The sequence below is a fragment of the Rutilus rutilus genome, assembly GCF_951802725.1.
Source record: "Rutilus rutilus genome assembly, chromosome: 4".
In the NCBI taxonomy this organism is placed as follows: Eukaryota; Metazoa; Chordata; class Actinopteri; order Cypriniformes; family Leuciscidae; genus Rutilus; species Rutilus rutilus.
The window spans coordinates 2,964,347-2,982,611 of record NC_140212.1 but is presented as its reverse complement, the minus strand read 5'-3'; the positions used below and the strand labels follow the sequence as shown (position 1 = coordinate 2,982,611).

At 40.7% G+C, this 18,265-nt stretch overlaps 1 protein-coding gene across 5 annotated transcripts in view; it reads right to left on the bottom strand.

Annotated features, from left to right (window-relative positions):
• The window catches only part of aebp2 (AE binding protein 2), a 62,800-nt gene extending 44,875 nt beyond the window's left edge, over positions 1-17,925 (bottom strand). The window contains exons 1-8 of one of the 5 annotated variants that reach the window (XM_084406349.1): positions 17,331-17,925; positions 12,376-12,586; positions 12,120-12,227; positions 11,507-11,699; positions 11,297-11,421; positions 8,789-8,856; positions 5,441-5,554; positions 3,009-4,670 (exon numbers count right to left, since the gene is read on the bottom strand). In XM_084406349.1, coding sequence (XP_084262475.1) covers positions 4,658-4,670; positions 5,441-5,554; positions 8,789-8,856; positions 11,297-11,421; positions 11,507-11,699; positions 12,120-12,227; positions 12,376-12,586; positions 17,331-17,770 — 1,272 coding nt within the window. In that variant the 5' untranslated portion in view covers positions 17,771-17,925 and the 3' untranslated portion in view covers positions 3,009-4,657. Of the gene's footprint in view, positions 1-3,008; positions 4,671-5,296; positions 5,555-8,788; positions 8,857-11,296; positions 11,422-11,506; positions 11,700-12,119; positions 12,228-12,375; positions 12,587-17,330 lie in introns of those variants that run through there. The other 4 variants (XM_084406350.1, XM_084406348.1, XM_084406347.1 and 1 more) reach the window with 4 other exon arrangements.
• Positions 17,926-18,265: the final 340 nt, after the last annotated feature.

Here is an 18,265-nt window from a genome sequence, read left to right as displayed (position 1 = left end):
AAACACGCTAATACTAAATATCTTAGAAATTCAATCTGTCTTGAAGCACCTGGAATATTCACAATTGTGTACTTGCATTCAGTGTTTGAGTCAGCAAGCACAACTTGCCTTCAGGAAATACGAGTTTAGACATTCTTTGGTGCAAATAATTCAATTGTGATGCATACACACGCGCGCATGTTAAAGCATCCTACCTGTTTTCATCCTGCTTCACAGAGGAATTAAAGTACACTATGGATGAGACATTAAATGTGCACAGAGCAGGAATGAAAAAGAAAACACGGGGTGAACGGCAATTTACTGTAAATAAAAGTCATGCTGATTGAGCACTGTGTTCCTTCCTTTTGAGGAGCGAAGAGGAATTTAGTTTGCCATTGAACTCGTTCAAAACCAAAATACCACGTCAGGAAAGCCAAAAGTTTTCGAAACCACAACACAAAAGCATGTGCTTTTTACCAAAACAGCAGCTTAAATGCCATTATGCAATATCAAAGGTTCCTAATTTAGTTTTGGAGTCTCCCCACAACAGGTTTAACACGCATCCAAGGTCAGAAAACACTTTCATTTTCTCATAACATACAATGCAGCGTCACCTGTTTTCTCAAAGAGTCTGAAACGATTAGATAAATGATCTATCTAATTTTCCAAGAGCTTCCTCTGCTCTGATTGGTCACGTGGCCCAGTCTGTTGTGATGAAATGAACACCTGAGAAACCCTGTCCCCACACAGGAGAATAATGATTTTAGACCTATTGCCGTAACTTCTGTTGTGATGAAGTGCATGGAAAAGCTCATTATGAGCAAACTACAGCTGGATGTCGGCCGATCAGCTCGCACACAAACACCAGAGAGGCGCTGATGATGATGTTAGTTCTCCAGTCCTGTTCACACCGTACACTAATGAATGCCATGCAGTACTGCTAACAATTATATGATTACGTTTTCTGATGACACAGCCATCCTGGTCAGAATCGATCGCATATAAACAGTGATGTGACAAACATTCTCTTTACTATCAACACTAAGAAAACAGTGGCGATGGTGTTTGACCCCAAATCCACTGGAGATCAATGAGCAGAATATAGCCCAGGTTGACTCTTAGATATCTGGCCAAACACATTGACAATAAACTGAGTGTCCAGGTAGAAAACGTCTGTGATAGGGTTAAACAGAGACTATATTTTCTTCGTAGGTTGAGGGTCTTCGGTGTTAACCAGAGAGTGTCGTTTCCCTTCTACCATGCTGTAATTGAGAGCATTTTGCGGTATGGCATCTCAGCCTGGTTTGGCAATCTCAGAGTACAGCTGAAAGCCCAGATTACACGGCTAACACAGAGAGCCATGAAAATGATGGGAGTCAAGCAGCATCCACACACTCCAGGCTGTCTTTGATGAAATAATCACCAGACAAGCCCAAAAACATCATCTCAGATCCCACCCATGTCCTTCAGCTTATTCCTGCAGGAAGACACTTCAGGCTTAGTTGCTTTAAGAACTCCTTTGTCCCCCGTCCATCAAAGACCTAAATGACAAATCAGTTTATAATGCTGTTTTTAATTGTAATTTATATTTTATGATTCTTCTTTGGACTTTTGAATTTTACTATATTTAAAGCGGTGGTTGATTATGATTTGACTTTTCTAGCTTTAGTTAGTGTGTAATGTTGCTGTTTGAGCATAAACAACATCTGCAAAGTTACAACGCTCAAAGTTCAAAGCAAAGGGAGATATTTGCTTTTAAAAAAATTGCTTTTTAAGGACTACAACAAACGGCTGGTAGAGACTACACCACATTCCTCCCGGGTTAGTGAAATCACCAACCCTAAAATTTACATAAACCCTGCCCCCTGAACACGAGTATAACTACACACATAAGTTAATAAATTCATCAACTAACCATTCAGAAATGTCCAGTTGCTTCTACATGTTGTCACTCCTTCTTGAGTCTCTCCATCTTTGTCTGAATCCAGTTTGAACATAAAAGGCTAAAAGTTTTTGAAATTTTCAGTGTGTGTCTGTGTGAGGAGGTAATCGAAGCTCCGCCCCCTGTGCCTCGAGCAGCAGCTCATTTGCATTTAAAGGGACAGACACAAAAACGGTGCGTTTTTGCTCACCCTCAAAAAGTGACAACTTTAACATGCTATATATAAATATCTGTGGGGTATTTTGAGCTAAAACTTCACACACACACTCTGGGAACATCAGAGACTTATTTTACATCTTGTGAAAAGGGCATTATACCACCCCTTTAAGATGATTACAGGTGTGTTGTACGACAGGCAGTGTGTGTACTGTATGCATGTATTAGGTTACTTGTATTTAAACAGCAGACACTATATTGCATGTGTCCAAGACAAATTTCCTTCGGGAAAATAAAGTCTAATCCTATCTTATCCTATATCTGAATTCTAGCGCTTGAAACACAGTGAGATACGAACAGTAACGATGAAGCGGTTTTACCACATCAATTACAGTACGAGTAATTTGGAATATGGAAATACGGACGTACAAGCGAAGTGGATTCGACAACTCGCACGTTGCTACAACATGTTAGCTAAAACTAGTGTTTGAGGGTCAAAGCAGACGTCGTTCAACAGCAGCCAATGAAGACGATAGGCTGGCATTATGCAAATTTGTTACAAACCTACAGAAGTGAGACTGACGACTCGAAACAGCAGTTCAGAATCTATTCTTTATTTTAGGAGACAACTTTATTTGCTGTGTACTTTGAGCTTTAAAACTTTGCAGACGTTTTACATTCACAAACAGCTGTATTACACACTGCATGAAAAGGAAATATTCTAGAAAGCATAATAGGGGCACTTTAAAATCATTTTAAAATCTGTTAAATAATAAAAGTGTTCCGCAAGATAGGATGGCCAACACACCCAATTAAATTCTTGCAAGGAACTAAATTTGCAGTTACTTATTTTAGAGAAAACGTATTCTTAAAATGTAAATATGCTTAGAAGAATGAAGCCTTAGATTATTTTTTTATTTTATTTTTTTTAGTTATTCTCTTGGTGGTTTAGCACATTTAGGCGAGGTGTATTTTCAGTAGTTTCTCCAAAAATAAATAAAACAAACCAGTCATGTGCAGCTTATATAGTTTCTTTAGGACAAACAGTCCCATTGTACGCGCGCCGAGAGACCGCAGCTGTTGTGTATTACTCGCAATTAAGACGCGCTTGTTACTCAGTGGTACGTTACACTATAAAAACTCATTTGGAAAGTCAAACACAGACCCAAATACAAACTACACCATGATTATATTCAATGCGAAACGTTGACTGCAACTACACTGTTACACGAACACCAAAAAAATGCAGCATGTATCCATTGCGTTAGACACAGAAAGCTCTTGCAACATATGCAAACTCGACACTAAATGAAGACAAGTTCATTTAGCATGACGGAAAACCCAAACCGAGTGCGCCAATAGGCACACACACACACACACACACACGAGAGAATTATTTTATGTAAACTCAAAAGCAGACGGTCAGGTGTCCAGCAGGCATATGTGTGCACGCCTGACGCTGAGCTAAAGGTCCTGGCAGACGGCCTACACGTCAACGCTTGCAAATCTGCCCCAATAAAACGACTCCCAGATGCCCCTGGCCTCCTCACTGCTCATAAACAACAGTCCTGTGTGAGAAACACGAGGTTTATATGGGCTGGAACCAGCGTTAGCTGCAAACAAACAGACAAACAAACAAAAAAAAAAAGCATTTTTTTGTTTTTTTTGAATTTTCAGCTTTACTAAAAAAGACAGAGTTATGATCTGTAAGTATGGGGAACAGGGAATTACATAATCTAAGAAGCACCATCATTATTGATCCTATAAGTTCTCCTATGTGCATTAGCCTAAACGCTAGTGTTAGCTTTAGCACCATTACATTGAGATGTCTATACACTCCTTGGCTTGAGCAAATGCACAAACAGCGCACACGGAAGAACATCCCATCATCATCATCATAATCATCATCATCAGTAGGTAGAGCAGCAGTTACAAGAGTCTGTGCACGTGTTCGGGAAAGAAAAAGAAAAATCACTCCTTTTTTGATTCTCATACTAGCAAGAAATGGGAAGTAAAACACGCAAATATGTCTATGGAAGCATTCACATCATCCAAAACTATTTAGCCATCACATTCTGTACAATTATGTTTCCTGTTTAGCCTGTGGCTTATTACGTCTATCTACAGTACAGTAAAATTTCCGAAGTACAAAAATATATTACAAATCTCCTGGAATATTTACATGGGCACTTTCTTGACAAAAAAAAAGAAAAAGAAAAGGAAAAATAGTAATCAGGACTTGTAAGAGCTTGTCAGCAGATTTGAGGACGCAGGGAAGGAAAATTAAAACTTCAACCGTGGAACACAAGCCATCCTCTCCCAGATAGTTAAAAGTCCAGCATCGACAGAGTACACAATTTTGTGCCTTTTTTCCTCTTCAAGGGATAAAAACACACATTAAAAATTCACTGCATGCTTTGGCAGACTCTGAGCATTAAAAAGAAAAAAAGGGAGAGTGTGAGTGTGTGTGTGTGGGGGGGGGGATGGGAAAAGAAGTCCTGTCTCAAAAGATCCGCGCGTCCACTTCGGTTTGGGTACGTCAGCAGGCACTGACAGAAGCCGCCCTCCCCACCCAGTCTTCTAGAAAAACATCCTGAAAACAAGCAGAACCTACTTTAGTACGACGCACACACACACACGCACATAAACGCACAACGACTCGTCATTTCCAATTGAATTTCTGTATCACAAACAGCGTAACGATGCATAAACCTGCTCTTCAGAGCACGCTAGACCCCTGAAGATGACGGGCATCTGTCCGTGCTCCTGTTATTCACCGTGGCACACCGTAGGCTGTGTGGGGAACTGAAGACATTAACATGCATGAATACATGCGCTTCTGCCCACAAAGCGTTCGCCTTGACCACATGCTCAGAATGCATCACATTCCACGCCAATGGAAGAGTCTGGGTAAACAAACTCCTTACTAGAGTCTAATAAACATAGAAATGATGTATTACGGTCGATTAATAGCGGCTCTAACAATCCTGGAATCGTGGTTTACATCTGTGGGAGAAGGTCAGAGGTGAGTTTAGAGTATCTGTGACCCAGGCGGATAAGTATCGTCAGCTTTGATTAATTAACATCTTCTCTCGGATCGAAGGTTATTTATTGATCTCCCACCCACATCCCCCTTGAGATCTCGAAGCCGGCGTGTTGCATGTTTAGGTTTAGCCATTTCTCGTTGCAGTGACACCGGCGCCATCTGTTGGAGAAATTCATGTCAAGTTTTCAGCAGCAAAGCTGTCGCTCCCGTCTAGAACTTCAAAACACGTGGCCCACAGCGAGCTCAAACGAGGAAGACGTGTCGACGGCTCCTTTGCTCTTAACGTTACGGGTAAAGTTTAAGTGAGCTAATGTCACCTGTAGACGTTGGGGTCCAACAGTACCGCTGTGTCCTGAGGAAGCTGGGAGAGGTGGACCACTTTGGTCTTCAGCTGGGGACGGTCACTCTCGCTGACCCAAGCGTCTGGAAGTCTGTGCACATCAGAAAGACAGAGGAATATGGGTCATTTCTTGACACAGTGCATTCAGAATAAAAAAAAAAGTAGAATGCAGTGTGCATTTGTGCATGGTATGCAAATGTTTTACATGGGTTGACCTGCTGCGTGTCAAAATGTGCAACATAATATACTATGTATGCTGAGCACATTACATTGTGGGACATATTATTCTACAAAACCAGAGCATACTGCATAGTATACTATATCCCATAGTTTAATGCAATGCACTCAACATAGTATAGATGTCAAAATGTGCAATATGCAACATAATATACTAAATATATAGTGTGCTTAAAGGGATAGTTGGGCCAAATATGATATTTAGCCCATGATTTACTCACCCTCAAGCCGTTCGAGATGCATATGTCAATCTTTTTTCAGACAAACACATTTTCAGTTATTTTAGAAAATGTCTTCGATCTTTCAGTGGTTATAGTGTGAAGCTATGGGGTCCACCTCCTTCAAGTCTGCTGGATGCTGGCGTATGACGTAGGACATAGCGTAGGAAGCGTCGTGGCGTAGAACGAACGTGACAGCGCAGCCAGAGAGCAGAGCAAAACAAAACTCTACGTTCTTTCTACGCCACGACGCTTCCTACGCTACATCCTACGTCATACGCCAGCATCCATCTCCGTGAACGCGCGTCGACCGCTACCGGAAGCCAGTTATTTTCATTTATAAAGTTTTAAATATGTATATTTTTACGACAAAAAATGCACGGATTACCCTCAGAAGGCCTTCGTTTATCCCCCTGGAGCCGGATGGATTACTTTTGTGAAGGATGCATGCACATTTTGGGACTTGGAGGAGGTGGACCCCATAGCTTCACACTATAACCACTGGAAGATCTAAGACATTTTCTAAAATAACTGAAAATGTGTTGGTCTGAAAAAAGATTGACATATGCATCTCGAACGGCTTGAGGGTGAGTAAATCATGGGTTAAATATCATTTTTGGCCAAACTATCCCTTTAAGTAATTGCATTGTGGGATATAGTATTCAACAAAACCAGAACATGCTGCATAGGATAACATATTCTATAGTTTAATGCAACACACTCAGCATACTACATGTCAAGATGTACAGTATACAACCAGGGCATACTGCATGCAGCATACAAAACACAATGTGCCATATTTTGTAGTATGCTGTGCACATTGCATTGTGTGCCAGAGCAATAGCTTCACATAACATGAATAGTATGCAGCAAAGGGTTCACACAGTGTACACTAGGCCACTTTTTGATCGGTTACAGCCATTGCAAAAAAGGATACTAGTGTGCATACAGTATGTAAGCAGTATGCTAGTATTTGATTCCAAACATAGCTTACATATAAATATTAGCATTTGCCAGATAACACACAAACACACAGCCCTTCTTTCCTCCAACACACATTCCTCAATGAGATTATTAAAAATGCTTCTCTTTTTCTCCCCTGCTGTTATTTTATGGAAGAGCCTTGTTTGACCCAGAAATCCATTTTAAACATCTCCCGAGACGGCATCTTCTTCTGTATTATCGCTGAACTGACAAACATTCCTCCAGCTCAGATTGATGTCCGACTCGGAATAGCAACGTGCACACACACACACACAGTCCCGTGAGGAGGTTTGCATAAGGGTAAAGGTATGCAAGTATACCAATTATCACAACACGGACCATTTTAGCTTGCTGGGCGTAACACTGCAGTACAAATGTGCAATCAGCCAAAAAGGTTCATTAACCATAGAAGTCATTTTTGGATAACACCAGTTTAATCTGCACATCAAGATTAAATCTCAGATTTCGCTGCATTTACACTAAAACTGGTGAAATTACTGTGGGAATGTGAGAGCGGTTACAGGTAACGTTCAAAGGCTAAGCCGTGGAAATTGTCTAAGCCATGGAAATGTTGAGAGCAAGAGGATACCCTTTAAAAAGTATTTGGGTTGGACAAACTTCAAAAGACCGTTTGTTTCCAGGTGGGTGGCGATTCACTCAGGCCAGCACTCTTCAATCCATTAGACCTGACATTAATGTGGACATTTACCACATTAATCTGAATGCTCAGGTGGATCTGATGCATCGCTGAACACGGAGGACACAAGAAACTGAGAGTGAAGTGAAATAAACAACAGATGAGGAAGAAAAAAGGGGATTAAGTGAGATAGGAAGAAGAGAAAAGGGATTGAGAGAAGTAAAGTGTGTAAAAGTATGAGAATGGAGGAGAGACAGGGAGTTATGGCATGTTACCTACTATTTTTTAGATAAAGAAGTTTACGCAAGCATACAATTCCCCAATGATCAACACTTGGCTTGCCAAAATGTCTCATATAAAGAGCAGAGCACACTGCGTCAGATACTGTATACAACAATGTTCTGAAATTGATCTTCTATTTTTAGTCTGATGAATGCAGTGGAACTTCCTTTGATCAGAACAACAACGTTTTGTAATGCTGTTAATAACAGAACTGGACACTAAAATTTCAAGACACGAGGTCATGTGACAAATGTCGCATACTATTGTCTGAAACTAAATATGCATACTTCACTACTATATAGTTCGTTAAAGAGAGCATGTCCGAATTCACTGCATTCATAAAACAGCAGGCAAAAAGGTACCTGGATGACCTACTATTTCCAGCGAGAAATAGTGCTATCCCATGAGGCCATGATAAGAGGATTCGTGAATAGCAGTGAAGCGACGCAACTGACGCTGGAAGGTCATATTACACTAACAACATGACGGATGTAGTGTGTCCATATTACATTACATTACATTTTTTTTAAGTTCATGAATAAGGTACTTATTCAAAAAGTAGTACAAAAGCCATTGTGTTGCATTCTGTTTAAAATTAATAGTAGGCAATTAGCATCTACTGTGTAATATGTAGTATGCTAGTTGTTCATTCTGCACACAGCCGTTGAGCTCATCTGTGTCTCTGCACACCAGGAGACACACACGCTGCAGGGAGGAATGCTAAACTTCTCCTTTGGGATTAATAACATCTACACAGTCAGCTGTAGATCAGTCTGTGTGTTTTTAAGGCAGTTAATGTGACTTAAGGAGCCTCAGAACCATCGGTCTGTGACGTATATCAGGTCGTACATGTGTGTGTTTTGAAGCATCAGTGCATAAGGCCACCCTCAGGTGGCTCCTGACTCATATAAACGGCTGACATTTAGTGCAGAGCCCTGAGGTGAGTGGTGCGCTTTCATATACTCACATGTCCTCCGGCGTCCAATGAAGCAGCACCTTCACCTTCCCAGAATCCTCCTTTCGCCTGGCAATCACCTGCTCAATTGCACACAATGAAAAGCTGTATGAGAACTCCTTTATGGGTTAAAGCCATGCTACATCTACTGGCTGTGTGCTTGTAAAAGAAACTGATGCGTGCTGGTTAAATGGGACAGTTTTCATGGGGTTTTGGGATCAGCGAGCGAGGATGTGAAGAGGAGGGCCTGTGCAGCTCATTAACAGTTTAATTAAAGACACAGGGGAGCCGTGGCGCAGACAAGACGCTACTGAAGCGTGAGAGCCAAGCAAGTCCCGACTCGAGCTTGATGGCTATGGAAAGCAGTCATGCTGATGACTAGTATATACAAAGAAGAAACGCTTTCTCATGATTCAGCAATTCAAGACAGAATCTACACAAATTTCTCTAAAAACACGTACAGTACCAGTCAAAAGTTTGGAAACACTACTATTTTTAATGCTTTTGAAAGAAGTCTCTTATGCTCATCAAGCCTGCAGTTAAAAAAACAAACAAACAAAAAAAAAAACAGTAATATTATGAAATATTATTACAATTTAAAATAATGGTTCTCTTTTTTAATATACTTTAAAATGTAATTTATTTTTGTGATGCAAAGCTGAATTTTCATCAGCAAGTACTCCAGTCTTTGGTGTCTTATGATCCTTCAGAAATCATTCTAATATGCTGATTTATGATCAATGTTGGAAACAGTTGTGCTGCTTAATATTTTTTTTATAACCTGAGATACTTTTTTCAGGATTATTTGATGAATAAAAAGTTAAAAAGAACTGTATTTATTTAGAATAGAAATCTTTTGTAACAATATACACTACCGTTCAAAAGTTTGGGAACAATAACTATTTTTTTAAAAAGAAATTAGTACTTTAATTCAACAAGAATGCGTTAAATTGATAAAAGGTGATGGTAACGATTTATATTGTTAGAAATGTTTTTATTTTGAATAAATGCTGTTTTTATGAATTAATGCTGTTAACGTTTTACTCATCAATGAATCCTGAAAAAAGTATTCCAAAAGAAATATATTAAACAGCACAACTGTTTCCATCATTGATAATAACTGAGTATCAAATCATCATATTAGAATGATTTCTGAAGGATCATAAGACACCAAAGACTGGAGTACTTGCTGATGAAAATTCAGCTTTGCATCACAAAAATAAATTACATTTTAAAGTATATTAAAAAAAGAGAACCATTATTTTAAATTGTAATAATATTTCATAATATTACTGTTTTTTTTTTGTTTGTTTTTTAACTGCAGGCTTGATGAGCATAAGAGACTTCTTTCAAAAACATTAAAAATAGTAGTGTTTCCAAACTTTTGACTGGTACTGTATATTTTCTATACTAAAGACATAGGCTGCGTTTGAAATGCAGAACACGAAGTTGGGTGGTTGTATTTAAATGAATTGCCATATCAGCTTTTCAGGCTATTCAATTGTAGATACAGATTCAACGAACAATATAATAAATACAAACATTTAATAAATTTCAACTTTCAAAATTTAAAAGAGAATAGGACTAAACAATTTTACTTTTCCAGGTCCTTTAAAGGTCCCGTTTTTCCTGTGTTTGTGAAGCTTTGATTGTGTTTACAGTGTGCAATATAACATGTGTTCATGTTTCGCGTGTAAAAAAAAACACACTATCTTTCACACAATTTACTTATCTGTATACCGCTGTTTTCACTGTCCTAAAAACGGGCTGTTCTATGAAGTCCTTCAGAAATACGTAACGAGTTCTGATTGTGCCAGCGGTTCCTGTGTTGTGATTGGACAGCAGCTTAGCGCACGTTGCCCGGAAAGGTCACGCCTCTTACCATAACGTGGAGATGCATGCGCTCAGTGTTATTGTAAACGTCCCTGGGAAGGCTAAACAAAGGTGATTTGACTCCCGGATGAAAATAACAGCGTCTCGACGACATGGCGACAAACACACTCTACAAACGCAACTCTTCCTCTTCTCCGCGGGAGCGCAACAAGACCACGCCCCCTTTTTTTGTGTATTCCTGTGGGCGGAGCTTAGTCAAAAAACTGTTCTAGTGACGTCATTAAAGCAGGAAGTAGAAGGATGTAGTCCAAACGGGCCGTTCGCTGTAGGCTTTGAAAGGGGACTTCTGTTAAAATAAAATATCTCGCTTGGCATTGAACTTTGAGCTTTATCATTTTACAGGTATTATTTAAGCTCTAACAGCAACATTACACACTAACTAAAGTTTGAAAAATGGGATCACGAAGAACAGGACCTTTAAAGTTTTCCCCAGATAAAACTCATCACTGTAGTGCTTGCTGTGCAGTATATACTGCAAACAGGCTACTATAAAAAAATACAAAAATAGCATGTGAAGCAATATGCAATAAATAAAAAAAGCGCTCACTGTGTAATGTACAATGTGTACAGCAGAAATAGTCTGCTAGTGATCCAGCTTGCTTAAGGACGTGAAGTGTGTGTACCCACCGTACTGTGAAACACGACGCTGTGGCCCTTGCCCTGGCTCTCAATATGGGTCGCCAGATTGAGGCAAATGGCACGATGACGGATTGCATCCATGGTCTGAGCGTCAAAAAAGTCGTGGGGTCGCGCTGGTGGGAGGAAACAGACTGGAGTTAGAGAGAAGGAGTTCTGAAATGGAGCTGAATACGGATTAAAGATCAAAGATACACTGACACTTACGCAACGACCGTCGCCGTTTGTACTTGAGTTTCCTCCGTTTGTTGATGCCCGCTTTGGAAGGCGACTCTTCCTTCACCTTGGTTTGGCTAGAGAGTTTGGAGGAATTCTGGGAGCTGAAGTGGGTTGGCACGTGGCGTGCTAGCCCCCCCTGGGAGGCGAAGGTGGCATTGCATCCGCCCACCACACACTTCACAGAGAGAGAGAGAGAACGGTCAGAGTAATTACAGTAAATGAAAAACCGGTATAGGGTTATAATTACAGGTTGAGTACTGTGGACAGCATTTTAATTGCAAAGCCAAACAAAAATATTGCAGTATGTAAAACGTTATACTAGTATTACAGTATGAACACAATGGGTGCATCTTGCAAAAGATGGACCTTACATGATGTTTCACCAATTATTTTTCTTAAATTATATATTTTTAAAAGAATAATACACAGTAGTCAACATTTGAAGTGGATCAAAACCTTTCATCAAAGTTATACATGAATTTTGAACAAAACCTGTTCTTGTGGAAGGACTTTTTTGGTCCAATGTTGACTACTGTATTATAAATTAGATTAAAACAAATATTTGCATGTGCATGTGTGCAAAGTAGAGGCTGACCTTGAAAGGTTTGTCTCCGCTGTGTGACAGCATGTGTCTCTGAAGCCAGCTCTGACTGGTGGATGGTGTGTTATACACCTTACAGCCTTTCCAAAGACACACGAAAACCTGCGGGAAACAGGTGTGCAAACAGTGAGCAATGTAAGAATTTCACTCTGTCCATCACAAGCATACGCCTCAAAAAGAAAACCTGAGAAAATATATTTTTTATACATGTTTTGTAGTACATAAAGCAAGCATGCACACACACACTGACCCCGCCGCGCTGTCCGTCCACGTGCAGTCCGCGGATGTGTTCGGCCAGGTCCGGGCTGGTGTTGAACAGCATGTGGCACTGATCCCAGCAGCAGGGGTAAGATGAGCCCTTGGTGGAGGTGGAAGAAGCCCCACCGTGACCGTTCATCATAGCTGGAGTAGAACGACCACTGGATGCGATGCTCTCCATGTCCATGAGAGTACTGCTGATACTGAAACACACATAAATAGGATTATTTGAGGTATGGTGCAACAATATTTGTTTTGCTGCTTGATTTGCTGCCTTTATACAATTATTGGTGCGTCAAAAGCACTTTTTATAATGTTTTCTGGATTAAATCCCATTATTCGCTAAAAATATCCTTTTTAGTTCATCTGTATGCACAACACTGGCCCTAAAACACACACACACACTAGATGTGATGGATATAAAGAGATTAAAAGTGACGTCTTGTGGCATCGATAAGCAGTACAACACAAAATAAAAACGGGGAAAGTTATATTGAGTAGCACGACTAATTTAGAAACTTTCTCTCAATTTTTGATGCAAAATCAGCATTGCAGCACCCACGTTATGAACCACGAGTCTTTGCGAGCGGTAAATGAGGCCAGTGCCGTGGGGTGAGCACCTAACCGTGGCACACAAGCGCTGTAACAGTAAGCTTTTGAGCGGGGGGTGAGGGGTGCAGCTGTGCAGTGTGGGAGAGGACAGCGGTAAACTACCACAGTAAAGCCCCATGAACTCCAGTGATTGTGACTGAATGACTCCTGAGGGGAGAGGAGGGGCTCACACACACACTTCCATCTGTTGGTTCCTTTCAGACTTCACTGCCCACAACTGACGCTAAATCCCAGGATGTGCCAGAGAACAGGATTCTGGGAAATCACAGAGACAAACTCCAACTGCCAGTCTGACTACCGATGAAGTGATAAAGTGTTTACGACTGCAAAACCCACCGGTACGGCAATGATTTTTTGCTGAAAATGGATTTTTACATTTTCTGAAGAATGCACACAAATGGTGCAGACACTATATTAGCATTATTATTCCCACGATTATGATAACAATAGTGATGCCTGACCTAAGATTCCACAATGAAATGCATGAATATGAGACTTGCAAGCATAGACTGGGTTACTAAACAGTGAATTTTGAGTGGCAGGCGTGACAGAAGTAGACCAGGTCTGGCGTATGAAAGACATTAGCATCTGTTTTCTTCTTCTTCTAGAAGCTGTGGCCGTCTCGCTCAGCGCTGCACTCATGTGACACACTACAAAGGGTGTTAAAACCTCCACACACACACACACACACACACACACACATAGATCGCTTGGTCCAGCTGGCTGATCAACGTACACGGAGAATCTAATTCAGAAAACGGTGCCAAAACCTGCTTAAGTGGACAAGGAAACAGTGAACACCTGCTTTTACTCAAACGTCCCATCCAGTGGAGTTCCCCTTCGCCAGATCTCTCAAAACTCATTTGCTCTTTCACACATTTAAACAGGCACTGGTGTTTGGCATCACTGACAACTAAACCTTGATGATTTCTAGAGCATAACAACACAATTGTTCCTCACATGAAGCTCATCATGTGACTTGGAATACAGTGCTCATGTCATTTGGAATATGTTTACCCAGCCCACAAAGAACAGTATGAGTATACCAGTATATAACAGTATACCCACAAAGAAACAGTATCTCTTTAACAGTATAAAAATGGCACTTTTATGCAAAAACTATTGATAAAACTTTACAATAAGGTCCCATTACTTAATGCATTAACAATGAGCAATATTTTTGTTAGTTAATAAAAATACAACTGTTCATTTTTAGTTACATCACATTAACTTTTGATGAACAGTGTATTAGTAAATACTGAAATGAACAGATTAATAAATGCTTTAGAAGTATTTTCAATTGTTAGTTAAGTGACTTAACTATCAGCTAAATGACGAAACCATTTATCAATATGACTTGTGAGGAATAACCCGGGCTACTTGTTGTGGATCTGAAGACGATGAACGTTTCCAAAAGCTACACTATAAAGGCTTGACTTCAGTCTTATCTGTCAGTTGTCGTGTGGTCCGGGTCATACTCTCCCAGATGTCCCGCACAGAACTTACATTCAGCCCCTCCAGCTGGCCGAACAGCAGGGCTCAGCGCCTCCACTCGCATTTAAGAGCTTTATTTTATTCCCACCAAAAGCTCCACGAAAACAGGTCTGGCACAGAGCAGGGATTCCCATCCACACACACACATTCCCTCGTTCTCCTGCCTCCACCGCTGGGCTGACCTGATACATTGAGCTCACTGCGATTCGTTCCACCGTGCCTGCAGATCCTCTACGGAGCTTTCCCATGCGCTGTGTAGTGAGCCAGGCCGTCTACAGCACACTCGAAGCCCCACGGAGGATGAGGAATACATATTCTCCTGCCTTTAGAGTACGGAGAATAATAATAGAGCCAGCCTAGTATGATGAGTGCCATTAAACACTCGCATGTCATCCTGGGAATGTGGAAAGATGGCGTGTAAAACCAGTTCAAAGCATTCGGTTTGATAAGGAAGAGTCACAAAAACCAGGCCGACGTCAACTTCCAGAGAGGCCGAGGTCCAGTGCGGAGTCTGATCTACTTAAACTCCAGCAAAAACACTGATTTAACTGCACTGACAGTCTCACATGAGAACACAACTTGATCTGAATAATCACACTATTGTCTTCTGCTTTATAAATGAAGCAACTTCTTTCAAACTAATAAAGTTTGCAACATCCTCACGTTATTGAACTGAACCACTCGGGCTGAATAACGACACTATTGTCTGAATCAAACTTGTTTCATAATTGATTAACTTTACAATTATTGAACTGAATAATGACATTACAGATGATCTTGTTAATAATTAACAAGTTTGCATTATTAATTCGGTTACTTTCCTGTTTATTACTGTGACGCTGCTCTTGAAATCATTTCTATTGTACAAAAGTGCTTGACAAATAACTGATCGCGATAAGCTTTTAATAGTTCTGGAATGGCTAAACATTTCATTTCGTCCATCCATCTTTCTTTCATTCTGACTAACATCTCCTTTTGTGTTTCTATGAGTTAAAGACAGTCTGAGGAGCAGGATTACCGCTGTGAACAAACAAACTCTGGGATAATGAGTTACCGCGGTGCCAAGAGACTCAGAAATATGGTTCAAATACACCTGGGATTGTCGACAGACTGATGTTTTTCCATGGCCGATGCCAATACAGAGCTACGGCCTGTTCACATCAAGAACAATAAATATAAAAAATAAAGAACATATCGCTCTGTAAAGTGCACACTTTTGTTCTTTGCCGCTTTAAAGGGTTAGTTCACCCAAAAATGAAGATTCTGTCAGTGATTACTCTCCCTCATGTTGTTCCAACCCCCGTAAGACCTTCGTTCATCTTCACACACAAATCAAGATATTTTTGATGAAATCTGAGAGCCGTCTCACTCCTTCATAGGCTTCTGTGTAATCGATATCTGCCATCCCAGAAAAGTTATTAAAGACAATGTTTAAAATAGTCCAAGTGACTACAGTGGCTCAACCTTAAGTGTATCAAGTGACGAGAATACTTTTTGTGCGCAAAAACAACCAAAAATAACGACTTTATTCAACTCCTCATTTTCAGAAGTTAGAACGTAGGCTCACTATTGGCCAGAATTTACACGTATCACACACATGACCAGCGTCGGCCAATAGTGAGCCTACGTTCTGACGTACAACCCAGAAGCGCTGCGCTGTTACACTAAGTGAACTCACTCACACAGAGTTGAATAAAGTCGTTGTTTTTGCGCACAAAAAGTATTCTCGTCGCTTGATAAACTTAAGGTTGAGCCACTGTAGTCACTTGGACTATTTGAACGATGTCTTTACTAACTTTTCTGGGATGGCAGATATCGGTTACAGAGAAGCCTATGGAGGAGTGAGACAGCTCTCAGATTTCATCAAAAATATCTTAATTTGTGTTGTGAAGATGAACGAAAGTCTTACGGGGTCGGATCAACATGAGGGCGAGTAATTTAGTCATTTTTGGGTGAATTAACCCTTTAAATGCTCAAGCTGAATTCTGATTGGCTGTCAATGTTTTTATCGCTCATCAGCTGGAAAAAAATAATCGCTCTGAAAGTGATTCCAACGAAATCGTTCCTCTGTGCCGTTATTGTTATATTTTTGGTGTGAACTCGGCTATTCTTTAACATTTACAACGATTTTCAAAACGATATCTTTATCGTTATAGTTATCGTCCCCTTTATACAGTTGTTCAAGTACATTTTTTGGGGGGGGGTTTCTAAATAAAACCACCCAACAAAAGTTCTTGCAGGCGAAGTAACTTATGAAATGAGTGTTTCAATAATTACTCGACTTCTTTGCAATTTTCAGTGAGACGAATGAAGCTTAAATACATAAGCAACCATTTAGATTGCAAAACAAATACAACTAATAATAGCAATGAGAAGAGATTGCACTTTCGATTGTTAATATGCTCACGACTTTAAGCATTCAATAGCTGATATACAGAGTCAATTTTAATGGTTTCATTTCTGCTTTTTGACATTAGACATGAGCCCAAATTCACACATGTCTGATCAACATAGCTTTATGACATAGCCTACACAATATTTTCAAGTGTATGACAACTGATTTGCAGAATAGATATTATTTGTCGCATTTCTGCTTTTAGAACATGGTAATAAACGTCCAATAGACTACACTTTACTCCTTACTAATAATAATAATTATTCATAATTGTGTTATTTATGCCATAATTGATTTGTTTTGTGATCCTCTCTAATTGTTCAGCCAACACATTTCTCGCTTGAGAGAGTGGAGTAATGATCTAAACAGCGCGCGAAAGGCGTGATTTATCAGCAGAACTAATATTAAATGATTCGGATGATGGGTTCACACACACACACACACACCTGTCCTCCGAGTCCATGCGGCTGAGCGGTTCTCCGTCCGACGACGAGCTCATCATCTCCAGACTCGCGCGCCTCTTCAATCCTCCGCCGGCGCCGCTACTGTTTTTCTCCGCCGGTGAAGACGCGTTTTCATCCCCTCTTTGTTCTCCTTTCATCCGCTCCACCGTCCCGTCTGCGCTACCGGGGCTCTTCTGCGGCTCTTTCTCCGGCTCCGCTTCCGTCTCGACATCCTCGTCGTTACCGCCATCTCCCCGCGTGGTTTCCACCGGGCTTTGTTCGGTAGACTGGTGTCCGTTGAGCTTCTCGTCCATCTGCGCTCCGTCCATCTTAACGGCCGGTTCCGGATCGGCGGCGCGCAGGCCCGACTCGCTCCCATCGCCGTTTTGTTCGCTCGGGTTCGCCGACTCTTGCTCGGAACCGTCAGAAGTCGTCGAAGCCATCGGGTTCCGCTCGTGTGCGTGCGGTCTGGCCGGGTTTAAGCGACGGGAAACGGGTGAAACGCGGAGACTTTCGGCAACCGGACGGATCGTGGAACTGGAGGTTGATCGGGGACGCGCGGGGAGGAGCGAGCGTGACGTCAGCGCTTATTATGAGTGCCTCCACGTGCTCGCAACACCAAATATCCAAAATGAAGTGGAAAAGTTTTAATTATTTAATGTCTGACTGACATTGTAATATTGCTCATTTTCATTCAGAATGAGGCCTTAATCTTAAAAATCATTTTATGTTTATTTACCCTCGTTTCTTTAAGACATCATTAAGGAATAGATGTGTTATAAAATACTTTTTAGATGCAAATCTATATTTCCGTCGTTATTTGAACGTTAATGTGGTTGAACGTAAAAAAAATATGGTTGAATAAAAAACAAAAGTAAAATTAGTCTAGGTTCATTAATTTTGTCGTAAAAAGTATGTTTTCTGAAACGGGTATCAAG